The sequence below is a fragment of the Mauremys mutica genome, chromosome 20, assembly GCF_020497125.1.
Source record: "Mauremys mutica isolate MM-2020 ecotype Southern chromosome 20, ASM2049712v1, whole genome shotgun sequence".
Classification (NCBI taxonomy): Eukaryota; Metazoa; Chordata; order Testudines; family Geoemydidae; genus Mauremys; species Mauremys mutica.
The window spans coordinates 4,932,795-4,950,486 of NC_059091.1; the positions used below are offsets into that span (position 1 = coordinate 4,932,795).

Here is a 17,692-nt window from a genome sequence, read left to right on the forward strand (position 1 = left end):
GGCTATATCTCCCCCCCCCCCGTCTGGTTTACCTCTCCCCCTGCTGGGAGCACATCCTGCCTCACCACTACCAGCCCCACCCCACAGCTGGGGAAAGGCCTGGCTCACCTTCCTGGGAGGGTGGCTCAGCCCCAGCTCCTGCTTCATGCCTGGGGAGGGCCTGCCCTCACCTTTCCTCCTACTCCCACCCTCTCTTTGGGGGGTGGAGTGGGCTCACCCCCAGGCCTCAGCCTCCGCTCCCTGCCCATGGGCAGACCTAGACCCTAGTTACCCTCCCAACTCTCACTTCCGCCTATCGTCACATGTTCCACCTGCACGGAAGCACGTCCGCCTATAGTCACGTGTGAGTCGATGGGGGAGGCCCCGCCTTTCCGGAGGTTCCTGCCAATCAGCTGTCGGGCCTGCCCATCGCCCCGCTCCCCCCCTCCCCGCGCCAGTCCAGCCGCGCGATAACCTTTGCCCTTTGTCCCTTAGTGATGACCTTAGCGCCGTTGCCAAGATGGCGCTGTCCAGGCTGGGCTGTTGCCGGGGCGGTCTGCACGGGGGGCTCCTGGGCGGAGGGCCCGTCACCGTCCCCGCCAACTGCCTGCGCCGGGTCCTGCGCGCCCCCGAGCCGGTCCCCGCCTGGAGGGCGCTGAGGTGCGTGCGGCGACCGGCGGTCAGGGGGAGGCGCGGGGCCGTTAGTCCCGCCTCGCGCGCGCCCCACATCAGTGACAGGAGCCGCGGCCGTTGGCCCCGCCCCCCGGTGACAGGAGCCGTGGCCGTTGGCCCCTCCCCCCGGTACCCGCGGTGGCCGTTGACACCCCCCGTTGGCCTTTCCCCCGCCTCCTGCCGGTCTCCATGGTGACAGCTCAGCCGTGCCCCCCGCTGCTTCCTGGTGGCAGCTGCGCCCAGCCCCCTAGTGCCACCCGTGCCCATGGGCCCTTCCCCCCCCCTGCACCCAGCCCCCTAGTGGCACCCGTGCCCATGGGCCCTTCCCCCCCCTGCACCCAGCCCCCCAGAGCCCCCCGTGCCCATGGGCCCTTCCCCCCCCCTGCACCCAGCCCCCTAGAGCCACCTGTGTCCATGGGCCCTTCCCCCCCCCTGCACCCAGCCCCCTAGTGCCACCTCTGCCCGTGGGCCCTTCCCCCCCCTGCACCCAGCCCCCTAGTGCCACCTGTGCCCATGGGCCCTTCCCCCCCTGCACCCAGCCCCCTAGTGCCACCTCTGCCCTTCCCCCCCTGCCCCCTAGTGCCGCCCGTGCCCATGGGCCCTTCCCCCCCTGTGCCCAGCCCCCTAGTGCCACCTGTGCCCGTGGGCCCTTCCCCCCCCTGCACCCAGCCCCCTAGAGCCACCCGTGCCCATGGGCCCTTCCCCCCCCCCTGCACCCAGCCCCCTAGAGCCACCTGTGTCCATGGGCCCTTCCCCCCGCCTTCTCCCTGACCCCTCGAGACACCTGTGTCCATGGGGGCTTCCCCCCCCCTGCACCCAGCCCCCTAGAGCCACCTGTGCCCGTGGGCCCTTCCCCCCCCCTGCACCCAGCCCCCTAGAGCCACCTGTGCCCATGGGCCCTTCCCCCCCCCCAGGCACCCACCCCCTAGTGCCACCTGTGCCCTTCCCCCCCTGCACCCAGCCCCCTAGTGCCACCTGTGCCTGTGGGCCCTTCCCCCCCCTGCACCCAGCCCCCTAGAGCCACCCGTGCCCGTGGGCCCTTTCCCCCCTGCACCCAGCCCCCCAGTGCCACCTGTGCCCATGGGCCCTTCCCCCCCCTGCACCCAGCCCCCTAGAGCCACCTGTGCCCATGGGCCCTTCCCCACCTGCACCCAGCCCCCTAGTGCCACCTGTGCCCGTGGGCCCTTCCCCCCCCCTGCACCCAGCCCCCTAGAGCCACCCGTGCCCGTGGGCCCTTTCCCCCCTGCACCCAGCCCCCTAGTGCCACCCGTGCCCATGGGCCCTTCCCCCCCCCTGCACCCAGCCCCCTCGAGCCACCCGTGCCCATGGGCCCTGCCCCCCCCGGCACCCAGCCCCCTAGAGCCACCCGTGGCCTTGGGCCCTGCCCCCCCCGTGCACCCAGCCCCGTAGTGGCACCTGTGCCCATGGCCCTTCCCCCCCCTGCGCCCAGCCCCCTAGTGCCACCCGTGCCCATGGGCCCTTCCCCCCCTGCACCCAGCCCCCTAGTGCCACCCATGCCCGTGGGCCCGTCCCCCCCCCCTGCACCCAGCCCCCTTGCGCCACCTGGCCCGTGGGCCCTTCCCCCCCCTGCACCCAGCCCCCCAGTGCCACCCGTGCCCGTGGGCCCTTCCCCCCCCCTGCACCCAGCCCCCCAGTGCCACCCGTGCCCGTGGGCCCTTCCCCCCCCTGCACCCAGCCCCCTAGAGCCACCTGTGCCCGTGGGCCCTTCCCCCCCCCCCCGCACCCAGCCCCCTAGAGCCACCTGTGCCCGTGGGCCCTTCCCCCCCCCCCCCTGCACCCAGCCCCCTAGAGCCACCTGTGCCCGTGGGCCCTTCCCCCCCCCTGCACCCAGCCCCCTAGAGCCACCTGTGCCCATGGGCCCTTCCCCCCCCTGCACCCAGCCCCCTAGTGCCACCTCTGCCCGTGGGCCCGTCCCCCCCTGCGCCCAGCCCCCTAGAGCCACCTGTGCCCCTGGGCCCTTCCCCCCCCTGCACCCAGCCCCCTAGAGCCACCTGTGCCCGTGGGCCCTTCCCCCCCCCCTGCACCCAGCCCCCTAGAGCCACCTATGCCCGTGGGCCCTTCCCCCCCCTGCACCCAGCCCCCTAGAGCTACCTGTGCCCGTGGGCCCTTCCCCCCCCTGTGCCCAGCCCCCCAGTGCCACCTCTGCCCATGGGCCCTTCCCCCCCCTGCGCCCAGCCCCCTAGAGCCACCTGTGCCCGTGGGACCTTCCCCCCCCTGCACCCAGCCCCCTAGAGCCACCTGTGCCCGTGGGCCCTTCCCCCCCCCCCTGCACCCAGCCCCCTTGTGACACCTGTGCCAGTGGGCCCTTCCCCCCCGGCCGGCACCCAGCCCCCTAGTGCCACCCGTGCCCGTGGGCCCTTCCCCCCCTGCACCCAGCCCCCCAGTGCCACCTCTGCCCATGGGCCCTTCCCCCCCTGCACCCAGCCCCCTAGTGCCACTGGTGCCCATGGGCCCTTCCCCCCCCTGCACCCATCCCCCTAGTGCCACCTGTGCCCGTGGGCCCTTCCCCCCCCTGCACCCAGCCCCCTAGAGCCACTTGTGCCCATGGGCCCTTCCCCCCCCTGCACCCAGCCCCCTAGTGCCACCTGTGCCCATGGGCCCTTCCCCCCCCTGCACCCAGCCCCCTAGTGCCACCTGTGCCCATGGGCCCTTCCCCCCCCTGCACCCAGCCCCCTAGTGCCACCTGTGCCCATGGGCCCTTCCCCTCTCTGCACCCAGCCCCCTAGAGCCACCTGTGCCCATGGGTCATTCCTCCCCCAGCCCCCTAGTGCCACCTGTGCCCCTGGGCCCTTCCCCCCAGCCCCCTAGTGCCACCTGTGCCCATGGGCCCTTCCCCCCCCAGCACCCAGCCCCCTAGTGCCACCTGTGCCCATGGGCCCGTCCCCCCCCAGCACCCAGCCCCCTAGTGCCACCTGTGCTCATGGGCCCTTCCCCCCCCAGCACCCAGCCCCCTAGTGCCACCTGTGCCCTTCCCCCCCCAGCCCCCTAGTGCCACCTGTGCCCATGGGCCCTTCCCCCCGTGCACCCAGCCCCCTAGTGCCACCTCTGCCCATGGGCCCTTCCCCCCCCTGCGCCCAGCCCCCTAGTGCCACCTGTGCCCATGGGCCCTTCCCCCCCCTGCACCCAGCCCCCTAGTGCCACCTCTGCCCTTCCCCTCTCTGCACCCAGCCCCCTAGTGCCACCTCTGCCCTTCCCCCCCTGCACCCAGCCCCCTAGTGCCACCTCTGCCCTTCCCCCCCTGCACCCAGCCCCCTAGTGCCACCTGTGCCCATGGGCCCTTCCCCCCCCAGCACCCAGCCCCCTAGTGCCACCTGTGCCCTTCCCCCCCCAGCACCCAGTCCCCTAGTGCCACCTCTGCCCTTCCCCCCCTGCACCCATGGGCCCTGCCCCCCCTGCCCCCAGCCCCCCAGTGCCACCTCTGCCCATGGGCCCTTCCCCCCCCTGCCCCCAGCCCCCTAGTGCCACCTGTGCCCATGGGCCCTTCCCCCCCCTGCACCCAGCCCCCTAGTGCCACCTGTGCCCTTCCCCCACCCGCCGCCAGCCCCCTAGTGCCACCGCGGCCGTTCCCCCCCTGCACCCAGCCCCCTAGTGCCACCTCTGCCCTTCCCCCCCTGCACCCAGCCCCCTAGTGCCACCTCTGCCCATGGGCCCTTCCCCCCTGCACCCAGCCCCCTAGAGCCACCTGTGCCCATGGGCCCTTCCCCCCCCTGCACCCCGCCCCCTAGAGCCACCTGTGCCCATGGGCCCTTCCTCCCCCCCCCCGGCACCCAGCCCCCTAGAGCCACCTCTGCCCATGGGCCCTTTCCCCCCTGCACCCAGCCCCCTAGAGCCACCTGTGCCCATGGGCCCTTCCCCCCCCTGCACCCAGCCCCCTAGAGCCACCTGTGCCCATGGGCCCTTCCCCCCCCTGCACCCAGCCCCCTAGAGCCACCTGTGCCCATGGGCCCTTCCCCCCCCCAGGCACCCAGCCCCCTAGTGCCACCTCTGCCCATGGGCCCTTCCCCCCCTGCACCCAGCCCCCTAGTGCCAGCTCTGCCCATGGGCCCTTCCCCCCCCCCAGGCACCCAGCCCCCTAGTGCCACCTGTGTCCATGGGCCCTTCCCCCCCCCTGTACCCAGCCCCCTAGAGCCACCTGTGCCCGTGGGCCCTTCCCCCCCCTGCACCCAGCCCCCTAGTGCCAGCTCTGCCCATGGGCCCTTCCCCCCCCCTGCACCCAGCCCCCGAGTGCCACCTGTGCCCATGGGCCCTTCCCCCCCTGTACCCAGCCCCCTACGGCCACCTGTGCCCATGGGCCCTTCCCCCCCTGCACCCAGCCCCCTAGTGCCACCTGTGCCCATGGGCCCTTCCCCCCCCCCATGAACCCAGCCCCCTAGTGCCACCTCTGCCCATGGGCCCTTCCCCCCCTGCACCCAGCCCCCTAGTGCCACCTCTGCCCGTGGGCCCTTCCCCCCCTACACCCAGCCCCCTAGTGCCACCTCTGCCCGTGGGCCCTTCCCCCCCTGCACCCAGCCCCCTAGTGCCACCTCTGCCCATGGGCCCTTCCCCCCCCTGCACCCAGCCCCCTAGTGCCACCTCTGCCGTGGGCCCTTCCCCCCTTCACCCATCCGCCTAGTGCCACCTCTGCCCGTGGGCCCTTCCCCCCCTGCACCCAGCCCCCTAGTGCCACCTGTGCCCATGGGGCCTTCCCCCCCTGCACCCAGCCCCCTAGTGCCACCTGTGTCCATGGGCCCTTCCCCTCTCTGCACCCAGCTCCCTAGTGCCACCCATGCCCATTGGTCCCTTCCCCCTCTGTGCCCCCTGCCAGCTGGGCCAGTTAGTTCCTTCCTCCTCTTTGCCCCCGGCATGTGTCCTAGTGCCAGCTGTGCCTATTGACCATTCCTCCTCTGTTGCCCAGCCCCCCCATGCCAGCTGTGCCCACCTTCTCCTTCCTCCTCTGTGCTGACAGCCCCCCATTATCAGCTCAGCTATACCTGTTGTAGCAGTTTCTTGTTGCCAGTTCAGCTGTGCTCCTGCCTTTTCCCACCATCTGTGCCAGTTCACCCTGGGGTTGGCTTGTGGTGGTAGGGGACGGTTTGGCAGCTGATATTGTCTGAATCTTTGCATGTCAGGTTTTTTTTCCAGGTGGTTCTGGAGGTGACTTTGCCTCTTGCTTGGATGCCTCTCCCTGCTGCTGCTGGATGCTCATTAGCTAGCTCAGGGCTACTTCATGGAGATGGGCACATCAGCCAACACATTTAGGAGCTACTGAAGTTTCATGAGACCCTTTTGTAACATGATCTCCTTAGGAGACTATTTGGTTTCCATCTCAGACACAATGGATCTGACTCCTCTCTCACTCACACTAGTGTAAATTGGAAGAATCTGATTATTTCTGTTGGCCCTGCAAAGGCCAAGACCACTACAAAAAAGAGTTGGACTCCATTCTGGCTCTGGCATCAGTAACAGAATTGTTAACTAAGATGTGATTATTGGGCTAAATTCTGCCCTCAGGTGCACAAATTTAACAAGACAGAATCTGAAGGCAGTGGTGGTGCATACGTTCATCTGAGAATGGAATTTGCCCTGCAGAATCTTTGTTACCGGCACACTTCAAAAATGAAAACCCTGTAGAGTTTTGTCCCATCTTCCTCATTATGAGTGGTGGGGTTTTCCCCCGGCCCTCTCCTCACAGCCACTCAGGCTTTGCATCAAATCAAATCACTTCAGCTCAAGCCCTACATCCCCACAGGGTTTGCTGGAGTACATGTACTTTCCTCTTTACAGCCTCACTGTGCAGGGTATGGAAAGATCACTTGGTTCCTATAAGATTTTGCTGCAAGTTGCTCTTTGTTGCAGGCACCCAGCATGCTGCCTCTCTACAAAGACAAACCCCAAAGCCCTCCTTGCTGCTGTCGTGTCACAATTCAAATATGCCAATGGGAAATATGAGAGCTTTTTGGAAAGGACATTCCCCCGCTTCTATGTATTGTATTCAACTTTTCTGAAAGGTAGGTTCTGAGGGAAAACTGGTTTCTTTTACCGTTTATAGAAAAGGCAGGCTCAGTAATTTTAGCCTATTTTTTGTTGGCTAAAAGGGACACTAAGACTAAAAATCACTTATTTTTTCTGTGTTATGAATAATCCTCAGATTATTTTCAAAACCAATTTTTCAAGTCCTTCAAGCAGTCAACACAGTCTCAGCCTTAACATCGCGTTTACTTATCACTTATGCTGGGTCTTGGCTTTTTTTTGCATTTCATTCAGCTTGGACAATGACAATAGACTAGCTAGTTTAACTCTGTTGGTTCAGGCTGTTTGGGTAATTCACACTGTGTAGACACATTTCAAAACTTCTTAAAACCATGAAAACTTTTCTATTAAGCTCCGTAAAATCTTTTTTCACAAAATCTAAATTTTGTGTCTGAACTGTCAGATAATGTTGCTTTGAAAACTATTTGTTCTTAACCTTGTAGCAATAATAGCCAGTGTAAAGCCAGTGACCGGAAGTTGAAGTTAGATAAATTCAGGCGGGTAATAAGCCTCACTTTTTAACAGTGAGGGTAATTAACTATTGGAACAATTTACAGAGGGCTGCGGTAGATTCAGCAAAACATCCAATCTTGATTTAAAAATTGCCGGTGCTGGTGAAAGACGTGCTCTAGTTTAAATGGAAGTTAATTTAAGGAAATCCAAGGGCGTGTGTTATACAAGATGATCAGAATAGTCTCCTTCTGGGCTTATCTATGATATGTTGTTTGTAAAGGCTGGACCAGCTTACTGGGACTAGATATTAACTGTGAGATTTAAAGACCTCTTGTATATCCAAGTCAGAGGTGATAAGGAGGCGCCCTCCCCTTGAATAAAGATCCAGTTTTAGTCACCCCATCGCTAAAAGGATAAAGCAGAAGTAGAAAGGTTCAGTGATGGATAACGAAAGTGACAATTCCATATGGGGAAGAGTAAAAAGGTTCAGATTACTTAGAGAGCAGACAGATAAAAGCTGACATAACAGACAGATATAAGAGAACTTTGGCAGGCTTATTTATTCTCCATACAAGACCAAGGGGTCAGCCTATGTACCTGAAAAGCAACAGATTTAAAAGTAATAATTTTAATGCCATTGCAAAATGCATAATTCACTCATATAAGTCATTGCCATATTAGACTAAGGCCACAAGCTTAGTAGGATTCCAAAAAAAAATTCAACCTTTATATGGCTAATGAATGCCTGCTGTTCTAGGATGAGTGTACAGGGGGGGCTTTTCAAAGGGATGAAGGGATAGAGGTTCTTAGGCACTTTTGAAAAATTTTGCTCATAAGGGATATTAGCCTTCATGTTTTAGAACAGAGGAAGAAACTTCTTGGACGCATAAATCCTTAATGCAGAAGTGTCTATTCTGTGGGTTTTATACCTTCCTCTGAAACATCTGCCCCCAGCCGACTCAGGAACAGGAGACCAGATTGGATAGACCATTGGTTTGATCTGCTTTGGCATTTCCTGTTTTGATTTGAGGTCTAAGGAAGCAGGTAATTGTGTATAACCACTCTCTCTCCACACACACACACACACACACACAAAATCCTGTCATACAGCCTGATGGGCTACTCCAGGCTGCAGACTGTGCTACTAAAGGGTTTGGATCAGTCAGGTAAACTGCTCTCGCATTCTGCAGCTGGCTGCAACTGTTGGAAGAGCTGCTGAAATTTTGATGGCTTGGGTTAGATTCTACATTTTCCAGCCTCTGTTCTTGTTTCACTCTCAGACTCTTCTATTCTCTGAATAACTCTGTGCGGAGCTCAGCCTATATGAGACAATATACAATGCATCAAGTTGTGTTGTATTGCACTCTGCTGCTCAGTAGCCAAACTAAATAAGGATGTAAGGGATTGTGAAGGACATTGTCAAGGGATCTCTGGGGCAGAGCACAGCTCCAGGCCTGAAGGTAACATCTGTATTCTGTACAGGATGTCGGACATTGTTTTCGGAAGCAAAAGAAATAAGAAGAATAAAGTTAAACATGTCCCTTAAAAAGATTGATTTTCATCAGCTTCCATACAGGGAGATGGAAAGACTAAGACAGGTGAGGGCCACCTTTCAGGTTCCTGTTTCGTACTCTGGTATCTGTAAGTTACGCTGAATTTCTCAGAAACCATCAAGCATTTTACTACACTGTCCCACACAACTGGCAACCTTGTTTAGTGACTTACACCTCTTGTGATTCTATGACAGAGAGAATGCCCTGTTTTTAGAGGGTGGATCTGCTGTTGTGACTGTGCAGAATCTCTATTCTTTCTGTGAAGGGAGGGTCAAGATACACACTTTAAACACCCCCCCAATACCATGATGGTTTTACGAAGTTGGGTATTTAACCCAAGGCAGCTTGCTCTGGCCTATAATGTTCCTGCCACTTACAGAGCATTTCTTATTGAGAGCAGGGTTGGAATGCTGCTGGCTGATCTGAGACAGTCTATCAATCAGTTTTCAGCTGCATTGCTGTAACTTGCTATCAAGTCATAACTGTGTTGTTTTAATTTTTGGTCAGTTTCGCAGGGACCTGATCAAGGCCATTCCTATTGGGCTTCTCACCCTTCCACCTTTCGCCAACTACTTGATCTTTTTGCTGATGTAAGTATGTCCTTTACTGAGCCTTTAAAACATGGTTGAACATCCTGTTGCCAAGTCCTTGCCCTGAATAGTCACCATGCAGAGGCTCAGATGGTAACTGAAGCGATTAGTCAGTGGAGCTGATCTTTCTCTTTGGGCTCCTTTCTTCTCTTGTCTCTCAGCTGACACTTGTACTATTCCTGGCTGTCTGATGAGAGGGTTTGCTACAGAACAGCTGTCTTTGTTCCTCTGGAGACTATTTTTTGCAGCAGTTAAAGCTATACTCATATTAATGGAAAATGATGTTTCTGAGCCTGATTTTTTTTCCCCCGATGTAGTTTTTCAGTTGTCTAAATTGAGTAAGCGCAAGAGGGAAGAATCATTAACTGCTTGTTTGTCTGCAGACAACTCATCACCTAGACGTCATGAACTAGATGGAATCTGAATGTTTTCTATCTGAACTGATTTCTCCCTTCGGTATCGATTAAACGTTCCCATTTCTGTACTAACCTCTGTACCTTGGATCTCTTGGAGCATTCTGCTCTCACATTAGTGCATGCTCTGGGCCCCCTTGTAGCAAAAAAGAAACCAAGATGAACAAACCAATCTTAGCAAACCAAACAGCCCTGATTTTGGCTGGGGAGATTTCTGCTGCATTCTAACCCTAAGAATTAATTCCTTCCCCACACCATTAATTCCTTCTTTCTAACCCTAAGAACAGTGCAAAACTTTATATTTATTGGCATTTACATGGTGCTCATCACTGTAGCATCTGAGTACGTCTTCAGTAAAGAGCGCCATGGACACTTGACTGTAAAAGTGGCCTCCTCACATGTGTCCATGCCGTCTGACTTCTTTCCTAGCCACCCCACCCAGATAAGTGATCCAGTTCCCTTCCCGGATGCTACTCTCCACCCCTAAGCACCTGGAATGCCCCTCCTGCTAGCTAGCTAACCCTCCCAGCTCCTTGCAGAGTCCTGGCTGGACTATGTTGTGCTCTGTGGGTCAAAAGATATAGCCAAATGACTGACAGATTATTTATCTGGTATCTTAATGGAAACTAAGGACTTATCAGTGAGGTTTCTGCGTCATCAGAGCGCTGGAGATCTTTATACCTGCATACTGGTGGTCCTGGGTCACGGCCAAGGGCTAGCTGGGACTAGTTGGAGCTGCTTCTTAACCGGCCACAGGGCAGGCTCTTCCCTGTGCAAGGGGCTGAGTGTGCCACTTCCGTGGAGCTGGACAGAAGGAACTGGGAATCAAGCCCCGGTTTGCCACAGAGGCAGAGCAGTGGCCAGGTCCCAGAACACTCACAGCGTGTCTCCGGTTTGACAATTGCTAGGCCACCAGCCTGGCCTGTGACTGCTGAGTGTTGGATTTTGTGTCTCTGCAGTGTCCCTGCTTGTGAAGCTCAGTGAGTCACCTCTGGGTGACCTTTTCTTTCCAAGGTACTTGTTCCCAAGGCAACTGTTGATACGCCACTTCTGGACCCCAAAGCAGCAGTTTGAGTTTCTGAACATATATCATGGTATGCGGAGAGAGGTGTACCCAGAAATCATTGATGGCTTAGAGCAGGTGACTCGTTTTGTAGCTGATCAGCAGCTCCGAGACCAGATGCAAGAGCTCTGCACCAAGGTAAGTAACACAGGGCCTCCTTGCCCCCATGGGGACGGCTCCTCTGGAACACCGTAGAGTCAGCTGCATCTCATCATTCGCTTATAGTCTTGCTGGCTGCTGAGTTAACCTGGTTGGCACATGGGATCAAATTGTGCCTTTAACCACACTCTGTGTAACCGCACTGGGGTCAGTGGAGGATTTGGCCTGTAGTTTTGGAGGGATTTTTTTACATCTGAAACATGGAGTTTGTCTGCTAGAATAGGAGTCCCATCCAGTGGGTTTAGGATTCTGACTCTGATGGGGATTGAGCCTATGTTTGTGGGTCATCCTAAATCTCAAATACTTTTCAAGAGGACTGGCCCCTCATTTCTTGCCCTCCAACTTCCTTGGCTTCATTTGCTGTCCATGGGCAGACAAATCCCCCTGAATTTTCATTGCTGTAACCCCACAAAAAGGAAACCGTCTAGATCTGTTCCACCTGAGGCAGTTACAGAGATGAATCCACAGGTCCTTAAGAGGCAGAAAGGCTGCCCTTGTGCTAATAGGTAGGTAGGAACCCAGTTTTGGAGGTGGAAGAAGTGAAACCCTCTTACGACAAGCAGAAAAGTGCCCAGGTTGCATTGGTTTGTAGAGATGGGATGGGGGCGTGTGGTCACCCAGAGTGGCTGGTCCAAAGCAATTCAATGGAGACCATCCGAGCAGAGAGGCATTTCTGCTTTGCCGTAGGCTGAGAGTAATATGGCAGCACACGGCATGCCAATGCCACCATGGCCGGCACATAGAAATGCTGAGAGAACAAGGTCAGTGACTTACCCTTTGGACACAGATGGATTTCCAGGGGTCCTGCTGAGTCCTCAGTAGCTGGGGTCAGACGAATCATCTGTCCATGGGAAGTATTATGAGCAAAAAAATCTTTGGGTCTCCAAGGTGCAGAGCGGTTCTCATCCAGAGGTGGCGAAACTCCTGGCTGTGAGAAGCTTGTTTGTAGGACATCCCCTGGGCCTGCAAAGGCTGCGTGTTTGGCAAGTGGTAAGTGCCTCTCCCCGCAGAGGCTGTCTGTGTTAGTGGTTAAGGAGATAGCTGGGATTGTACATACTGCTGAGTGCTGAGGCAGCTTGTTGAACTCCCAATTGTCATGAAGCAGCTGGCTGCTGTTTCACGATGCCCACTGCTTGCTGAAGGCCTTCTCAGCACTGCCATGAGGCTAAAAGGCTTGGTCAAGGGAGATGCTCTTAGCCAAGGCTAACCTCACCTCCAAGTCTGAACCCGTCAGGGACGATCATCACCAGTAGCCCAGCCCGGATTAGATCCCAGGGTTCTCTGAGCTCTGCCCACTCTCCCATATTGCCTCCTTGGGGAGGCAGAAGGCTGTTCCACCCGCCTTGAATCTTAGCAAGTTTCCTTGAGATGTCACAGATTTTCCTTGCCCTGCTTTTCACTCCCTGCCACAGAAAGCCTTGAGCCGGGTCCTGTTCCTGACTCCTCACTTGCCGATCTTCCTCCTGAGACACCGGCTGCGGAGCCATATGTTGGAGCTGCAGCATCTGGACCGAGCCATGCTGAAGCTGGGAGTGAGCGAACTGTCTGAGGAAGAAGTGAAAATGGTAAGACCGAGTCCCCTTTCACATTGTGCCAGCTAGCTTCAAAAATCTGAGACTCCCAGAATCCTGTTAGGGAGAACTAGATACACTGTTGGTTTTTCCCCCTCTCGCTTGTTAGCAAAAAGCCTTGTGTGACAGCGTCTCTGTGGTGGAATATGATTTGCTGTGTTATGAATCAGTCGCTGTTTCTCCTGTTCTGCCTATGTCAGTGGTTCTCAAACTTTTGTCCTGGTGACCCCTTTCACATACCAAGCCTCTGAGTGCGACCCCCCCTTATAAATGAAAAACACTTTTTCATATATTTAACACCATTATAAATGCTGGAGGCAAAGCGGGGTTTGGGGTGGAGGCTGACAGCTTGCGACCCCCTGAGGGGTCCTGACCCCTAGTTTGAGAACCCCTGGTCTACGTCAAAGAAATACTCTTCAGGCTCAGATCCCTGCCGATAACTTGGGGCTTGATCCTGCACTCCTGACTCAGACAAAATGCCCGTTGAAGTCAAGCAAGGATTGCAGGATCAGGCCCTGTTTGTTCTGCACCTTAGCTAGTGCTGGGGAACAGAGGAAAGTGGGTGACTGAGTTTAAATCACTCAGCTCTAGAGATGTACAAAGAGCCAAGAAGAAATGCACGAATCAGTGGGTTTCCCTGCTTGAAGTGTATGTATGGAGGAGGAGAGTTATGCCATGCCCGGGCCCTTCCTCAGCAGAGGGAGTGGGGAGGGACTGGGGGTGAGGGGCAGGCTTCTCCCATCTCACGTGTGAAGCAACAGCACTAGGGAAACTACATGGTGTTTTGGGCCATTTAAAGCTGTATTTATCCAAATGCCCCCAAAACGTAACTGAGCCAGAGAATTAAGCCTATTTCTTCCCCTCAGAAATAAACCAGGTGCGTTGTGACTCCACCTCCCAGCAGGGAGTCAGGCTTCAGAAGAGATTTCGTGTCCAGGGGACATGAGAGGAACACCAGTGTAGTGCCTCTGAGATTGACTAGTGCTCTGACTACACTTCAGAGGGGTCTAGAGTTGCAGTCCAGCCTGCCTTAGTGTAAATGCTTGAGCTTCACTTCCAGCAGAAGAGAGGGAGTGTAAGGCAGGCATTGGGGGAATCCTTCTAGTGGAGGGCCAGAGCAGAGCTGGATTACACGGCCCTGTGCTGTTCCTGCCCCTCACTCTCCATGTAGGGGCATGCTGGGGGTAGAAGGGAAGCAGATGGAGCACTCTGGCGATTCTAGGCTGTAGAGCAGCAATGGGGCTGCTCTAACTTACACGGGGGACCAGGGCAGCCCATGGTTTAAAGCCACTTTTGTCCCCTACTTCGTGGGAGGCTCAGTCCAGATTCTGGCCACTTGCGTTCAGTGATACCCACTGAAATGAAAGCTCATCTGTCTGCACGCGCCTGCCGTGCCACTTGCTTGTCTCTCCTGTGGTCATTAGGCTTGTTATGTCCGTGGCCTGAACTCCACCCACCTCAGCGCATCCGAATGCCAAAAATGGCTGAAGCAATGGGCGAAGCTCTCCTGTGAACTGAAAGGTAAGACTGGTAGATCTCAGCCAGCTGGCCGTCTTGGCTGTTTCTTCCTCTTGTGTGCGGTAGATCCCGTAGGGCTGACCTCAGGCAATGCACCCGTGGATAAACTGAGTTCTGAGCCACTTACTTTTAGGTGAGACCTTGAACCGAGTTCTGGCTGGTCTGTTGGGGCCTTGAGCACGGTGTCCTTCCGTAAGGTTATGGTCTTGCTGTGCTGTCCTGGGACCCCACTGAAATCCTTGGGAGAGCCCAGGTTATGCGTGTGTTTTAACAGAGAAGAGAGAGTTCACGCTGCAGGACCCTCAGAGGCAGATCGTAGTATTGCAATCTTGTGTCCCCTTGGCAGTGTTGAGTGCAGGTACATGGCGAAGAGGAACAGACTTTCAAAGAAGAGTTTCTCAGTATATGAAGAGACATAAACAGTCAGACAGCTTCAGCTAGGCCAGGCCAGTGCATTAGTGCAGCTTCTGGGGATATTCGGCCATGACGTGTGCTAGGGAGGCTGAGCGGCGATGGAGCACATGGCCGAAAGCACTGCAGTCTCTAACCTAAACCCGGCAGTCTAAATGGAGTATGTTCCGAGGCTGGCTCCCTGGGGGAACTGCACCCCCCAGTTAATGGGTTAGGATCAGCCCATTTAGTACAGCTTCTAACCTCTCACTTTCTCTTCTCACAGCTAGCTGGAGAGGAGCTGGCCTCTGCCCTGCTTCCAAGAGCGAGATTGATATTTCCCCTCCCCCATGCCTGTCTCCTGAGTGTCACTGGTGGCTTTACTTAAAATACTAAATTCTGCCACATGACTGCTGGCCAGAGCGAGCCTCTCCCTTCCTCAGATGAGGCAGGAGAGTATCTCAGCCCATGAAATCTGTGCAAACAAATGAACAGCTTTTCTTCTGGAATCACTTGATTCTTGCTGGCCCCTGATCAGTATCCTGCGGGTGAAGTTTGCCAATCCATTACCTGCTGCCAGCTCCTCCCTCACAACCTGTCAGGTTTCTGGGGAGCAGCGCTGGAATTTTAAAACCTCAAGGAATGAGGCAAAGGGTTTCGGACTCTTTATCATGGTGACACTGAGCTTCTCTTCAGGGCAGAACTGAGCTACTGTGTCCAAAGGGGCTTGGCCAAGCTGTCTGCCATCTGGCAGGACTGGCACTCAGAGAATGGCACAGAAAAGCTGAACATGAGTGCTGGCAGCTGGTCCTGCTGCAGATTTACAGGGCAAACCTGTGGAGTCCCTGGCATGAATCTGTGGCCCAGCTGCCATGGTGGAGGCTGCAATTCTCTCCTTGGGCTAGTGTTTCCCTTCAGTTGGGCTAGTGCAGATGGAGACAACTTTTGCTTTTGTCAAACATGCTGCTGCTTTCTTCCCAGCTAGCCTCAAGCACTGTTCTAAAATGTTGGTGGGGGGGAGAGAATTGTCCTGGCTGCAGGTTTGTGATCACTACACTGTGTAGGTGTTACCCCTGCCTCTTACAAGGATTTGATGCAAGTGCCAACTAAGGATTTGTCCCTGCCCAGCCAGTGCTGGTGAAACACGAGGCTGACCTTCCAGCCCCTGCATTGTTCATGGGTGTAGTAGGGTTCATTACACAGCAGGTGAACAGCCCAGAGCCGGATGTCAGGAAAACTTGTATTCAGCCCTTCTTGATGGTGCTGTGGCTAGAGAGGGACAGAGCAGCTGGCACAGGAGCCTGGGTGAAACGTGAGCCTGCGCTGCTGCTGTGTCCCACCACTGCCAGTCTGGCAGCCATCCAGTGAGCCCTTGCGGTACCTTAGCTGGCACCTGCTACCGTTTCCTCACCTCTGGAAATGCCTTCCGCTAGGGCCAGGGGGTGCCTGCCAACAGTAGCACGCTGAAGATGGGGACCCGAGAGCTTGCTCTGGAGGTGGCCAATAAACGTGATTCTGTTTTCAGATGCGGAGGTCTCGCTCCTGGCACACAGCATGGTCTTACTGTCCACCAACTACCTCGGGGCCAAGGACTGACGGCACAGGCACCGACGGCAACTGTCAATCTCTTTCTAGTGCTGGTGGTTGCAGCAGGGTAGTTTTTTTTTGTTGCTGCTTGCATTGCAGGATGAGGGCTGGACTTTAGCGAGAAACACCTTGCTTTTTGCCTGCTGACCTAGCTCTAAACAGTACAGCATCAAAGAGTAAAACCCTGCCGGAGCGGAGTGCTGCAAGCATATTTACCTTAAACACAGTCAAGTCCCTGAGAGCAAGATCCTGCCCTGGCTCCCAGTCACTAGGTGGCAGAGTCCATGGGTTTTGAATGTGTAAGACTGGCCCTTGCTGGGGCTGGGAACGACTCTGCAAGTCTGAGCCACGCAGACTCCAATGCTCTTCTGTCATTTTCCAAAAGAGACCATGCTGGGGGACAGCCAGGAGCCCGGGCTGTGCTATTATAGCCTCAAACGGTGGCACTTTAAATGTAATCCTGTCCAGCGGAGAGCGCTCGTCTTCCCTGGATTTGTAAACCTCCCCTGGGAGGCTCCCACTGGTAACTTGGAGCAGTGGGCATTATCTAGCTAGGTTCCTTGTTGCTCCAGGACTTGGGAAGAGCCACCAGGCTGGAGCAGTGTATTGTTGTTTTTCCTGTTAAGTTGTTATGACTTTATTTACTATGTTGTTTTAGGAATAAGGTGAATTTTACTAGGAGGGGCTGTGGGTGGAGCCCCCAGTTGCCTGGGGCTTTATAAGTGACCTTGCCCCTTCGGACAGTGATATGCCTTAATGTTGAGGATCCCTGTGTTTGTTCAGTTGTCTTTAGTTCACAGCAGCACCCTGCTAATGCTTAAACTGTGACCGTTCTTCTCTGCCCTAGCTGACTGCTGGAAAGAGAGACAGGCCAGAGAGGAGCAGTCACCACTTTCAAACTTGGCCACTCAATAACTTAGCCTGATTGCAGGGGAAGCTGCAGGAGCCCCTCTGAGGCTCAGGCCACTTTGTATAGATGCCCCACTCTGAAAATGCCAGCCTAGGAATGAACAGCAAACAGCACTTACCTGTTAAGAACAGTCTCAGCTTCATTTGTCAATGAAGTGATTTAAGTTCTGCCTAATCAGTTTTTAGACTTGAACTTTCTGCTCAGTGAGAGGATTTTGGAGCCAGAAGTTTGGTCAACTGGAGCTTCCCCCCCTGTGCACCTGAATGTCTTGTGGCAGAGGCTGCAAGTTGAGTTTAAGGGGTTTTTTAAAGTTACTTATAACTAGTATCTTAAGTTATTTATGGCAGTAAAAATGCATGAAATGTCCGTCTTAAATCTGTGGTACCCTTACATAAATATTCCATTAAAGGCAACAGCTAAGGAAAGGTCTCTGGTGCATTTTTAACATTAGAGCCTGTGTGAGGTGTCCAATTAGTCTCCCAGCACCTGTGACTCTGATTAAGATAGCTGTGCCCGGAGCCCTGCGCTCAGATTTTAAAGCAGCATGATGACATGTCTAGGATGACTAACCCATAGGATCAAGTGAGCTGTTAAAGCCCCACTATTCTATTTTTCATAGACTAAGTAAATAGCCTTTGTTTGTTTAGCTGGAAATATAGCCAGCCCTCAGCATAGACAGAGACCACACGGCAGTTCCTAGAGGTGTGCAATGGTTACTTCACAGACCTCCCGTCTTTAATCTGCTTGAATTAGGGTCAAACAGGCCACAGCAGGAGTCCCTACCCAGTGGCTAAGGGTAACAAA

General features: G+C 55.9%; 1 protein-coding gene across 2 annotated transcripts; it reads left to right on the plus strand.

Annotated features, from left to right (window-relative positions):
- The first annotated feature begins 395 nt into the window (after positions 1-395).
- LETMD1 (LETM1 domain containing 1) lies at positions 396-17,317 on the plus strand. 2 transcript variants are annotated; one of them, XM_044994433.1, is made up of 9 exons: positions 396-639; positions 6,508-6,659; positions 8,617-8,732; positions 9,195-9,277; positions 10,705-10,891; positions 11,801-11,902; positions 12,325-12,477; positions 13,908-14,004; positions 14,678-15,906. In XM_044994433.1, exons 1-9 carry the CDS (start codon positions 500-502, stop codon positions 14,785-14,787), a joined length of 1,140 nt encoding a protein of 379 aa, XP_044850368.1. In that variant the 5' UTR covers positions 396-499; the 3' UTR covers positions 14,788-15,906. The 2 variants fall into 2 exon arrangements, with proteins under 2 accessions (XP_044850368.1, XP_044850369.1); XM_044994434.1 differs by lacking the exon at positions 14,678-15,906 and adding an exon at positions 15,917-17,317 and having other exon boundaries at positions 401-639.
- The last annotated feature ends 375 nt before the right edge of the window (positions 17,318-17,692 follow it).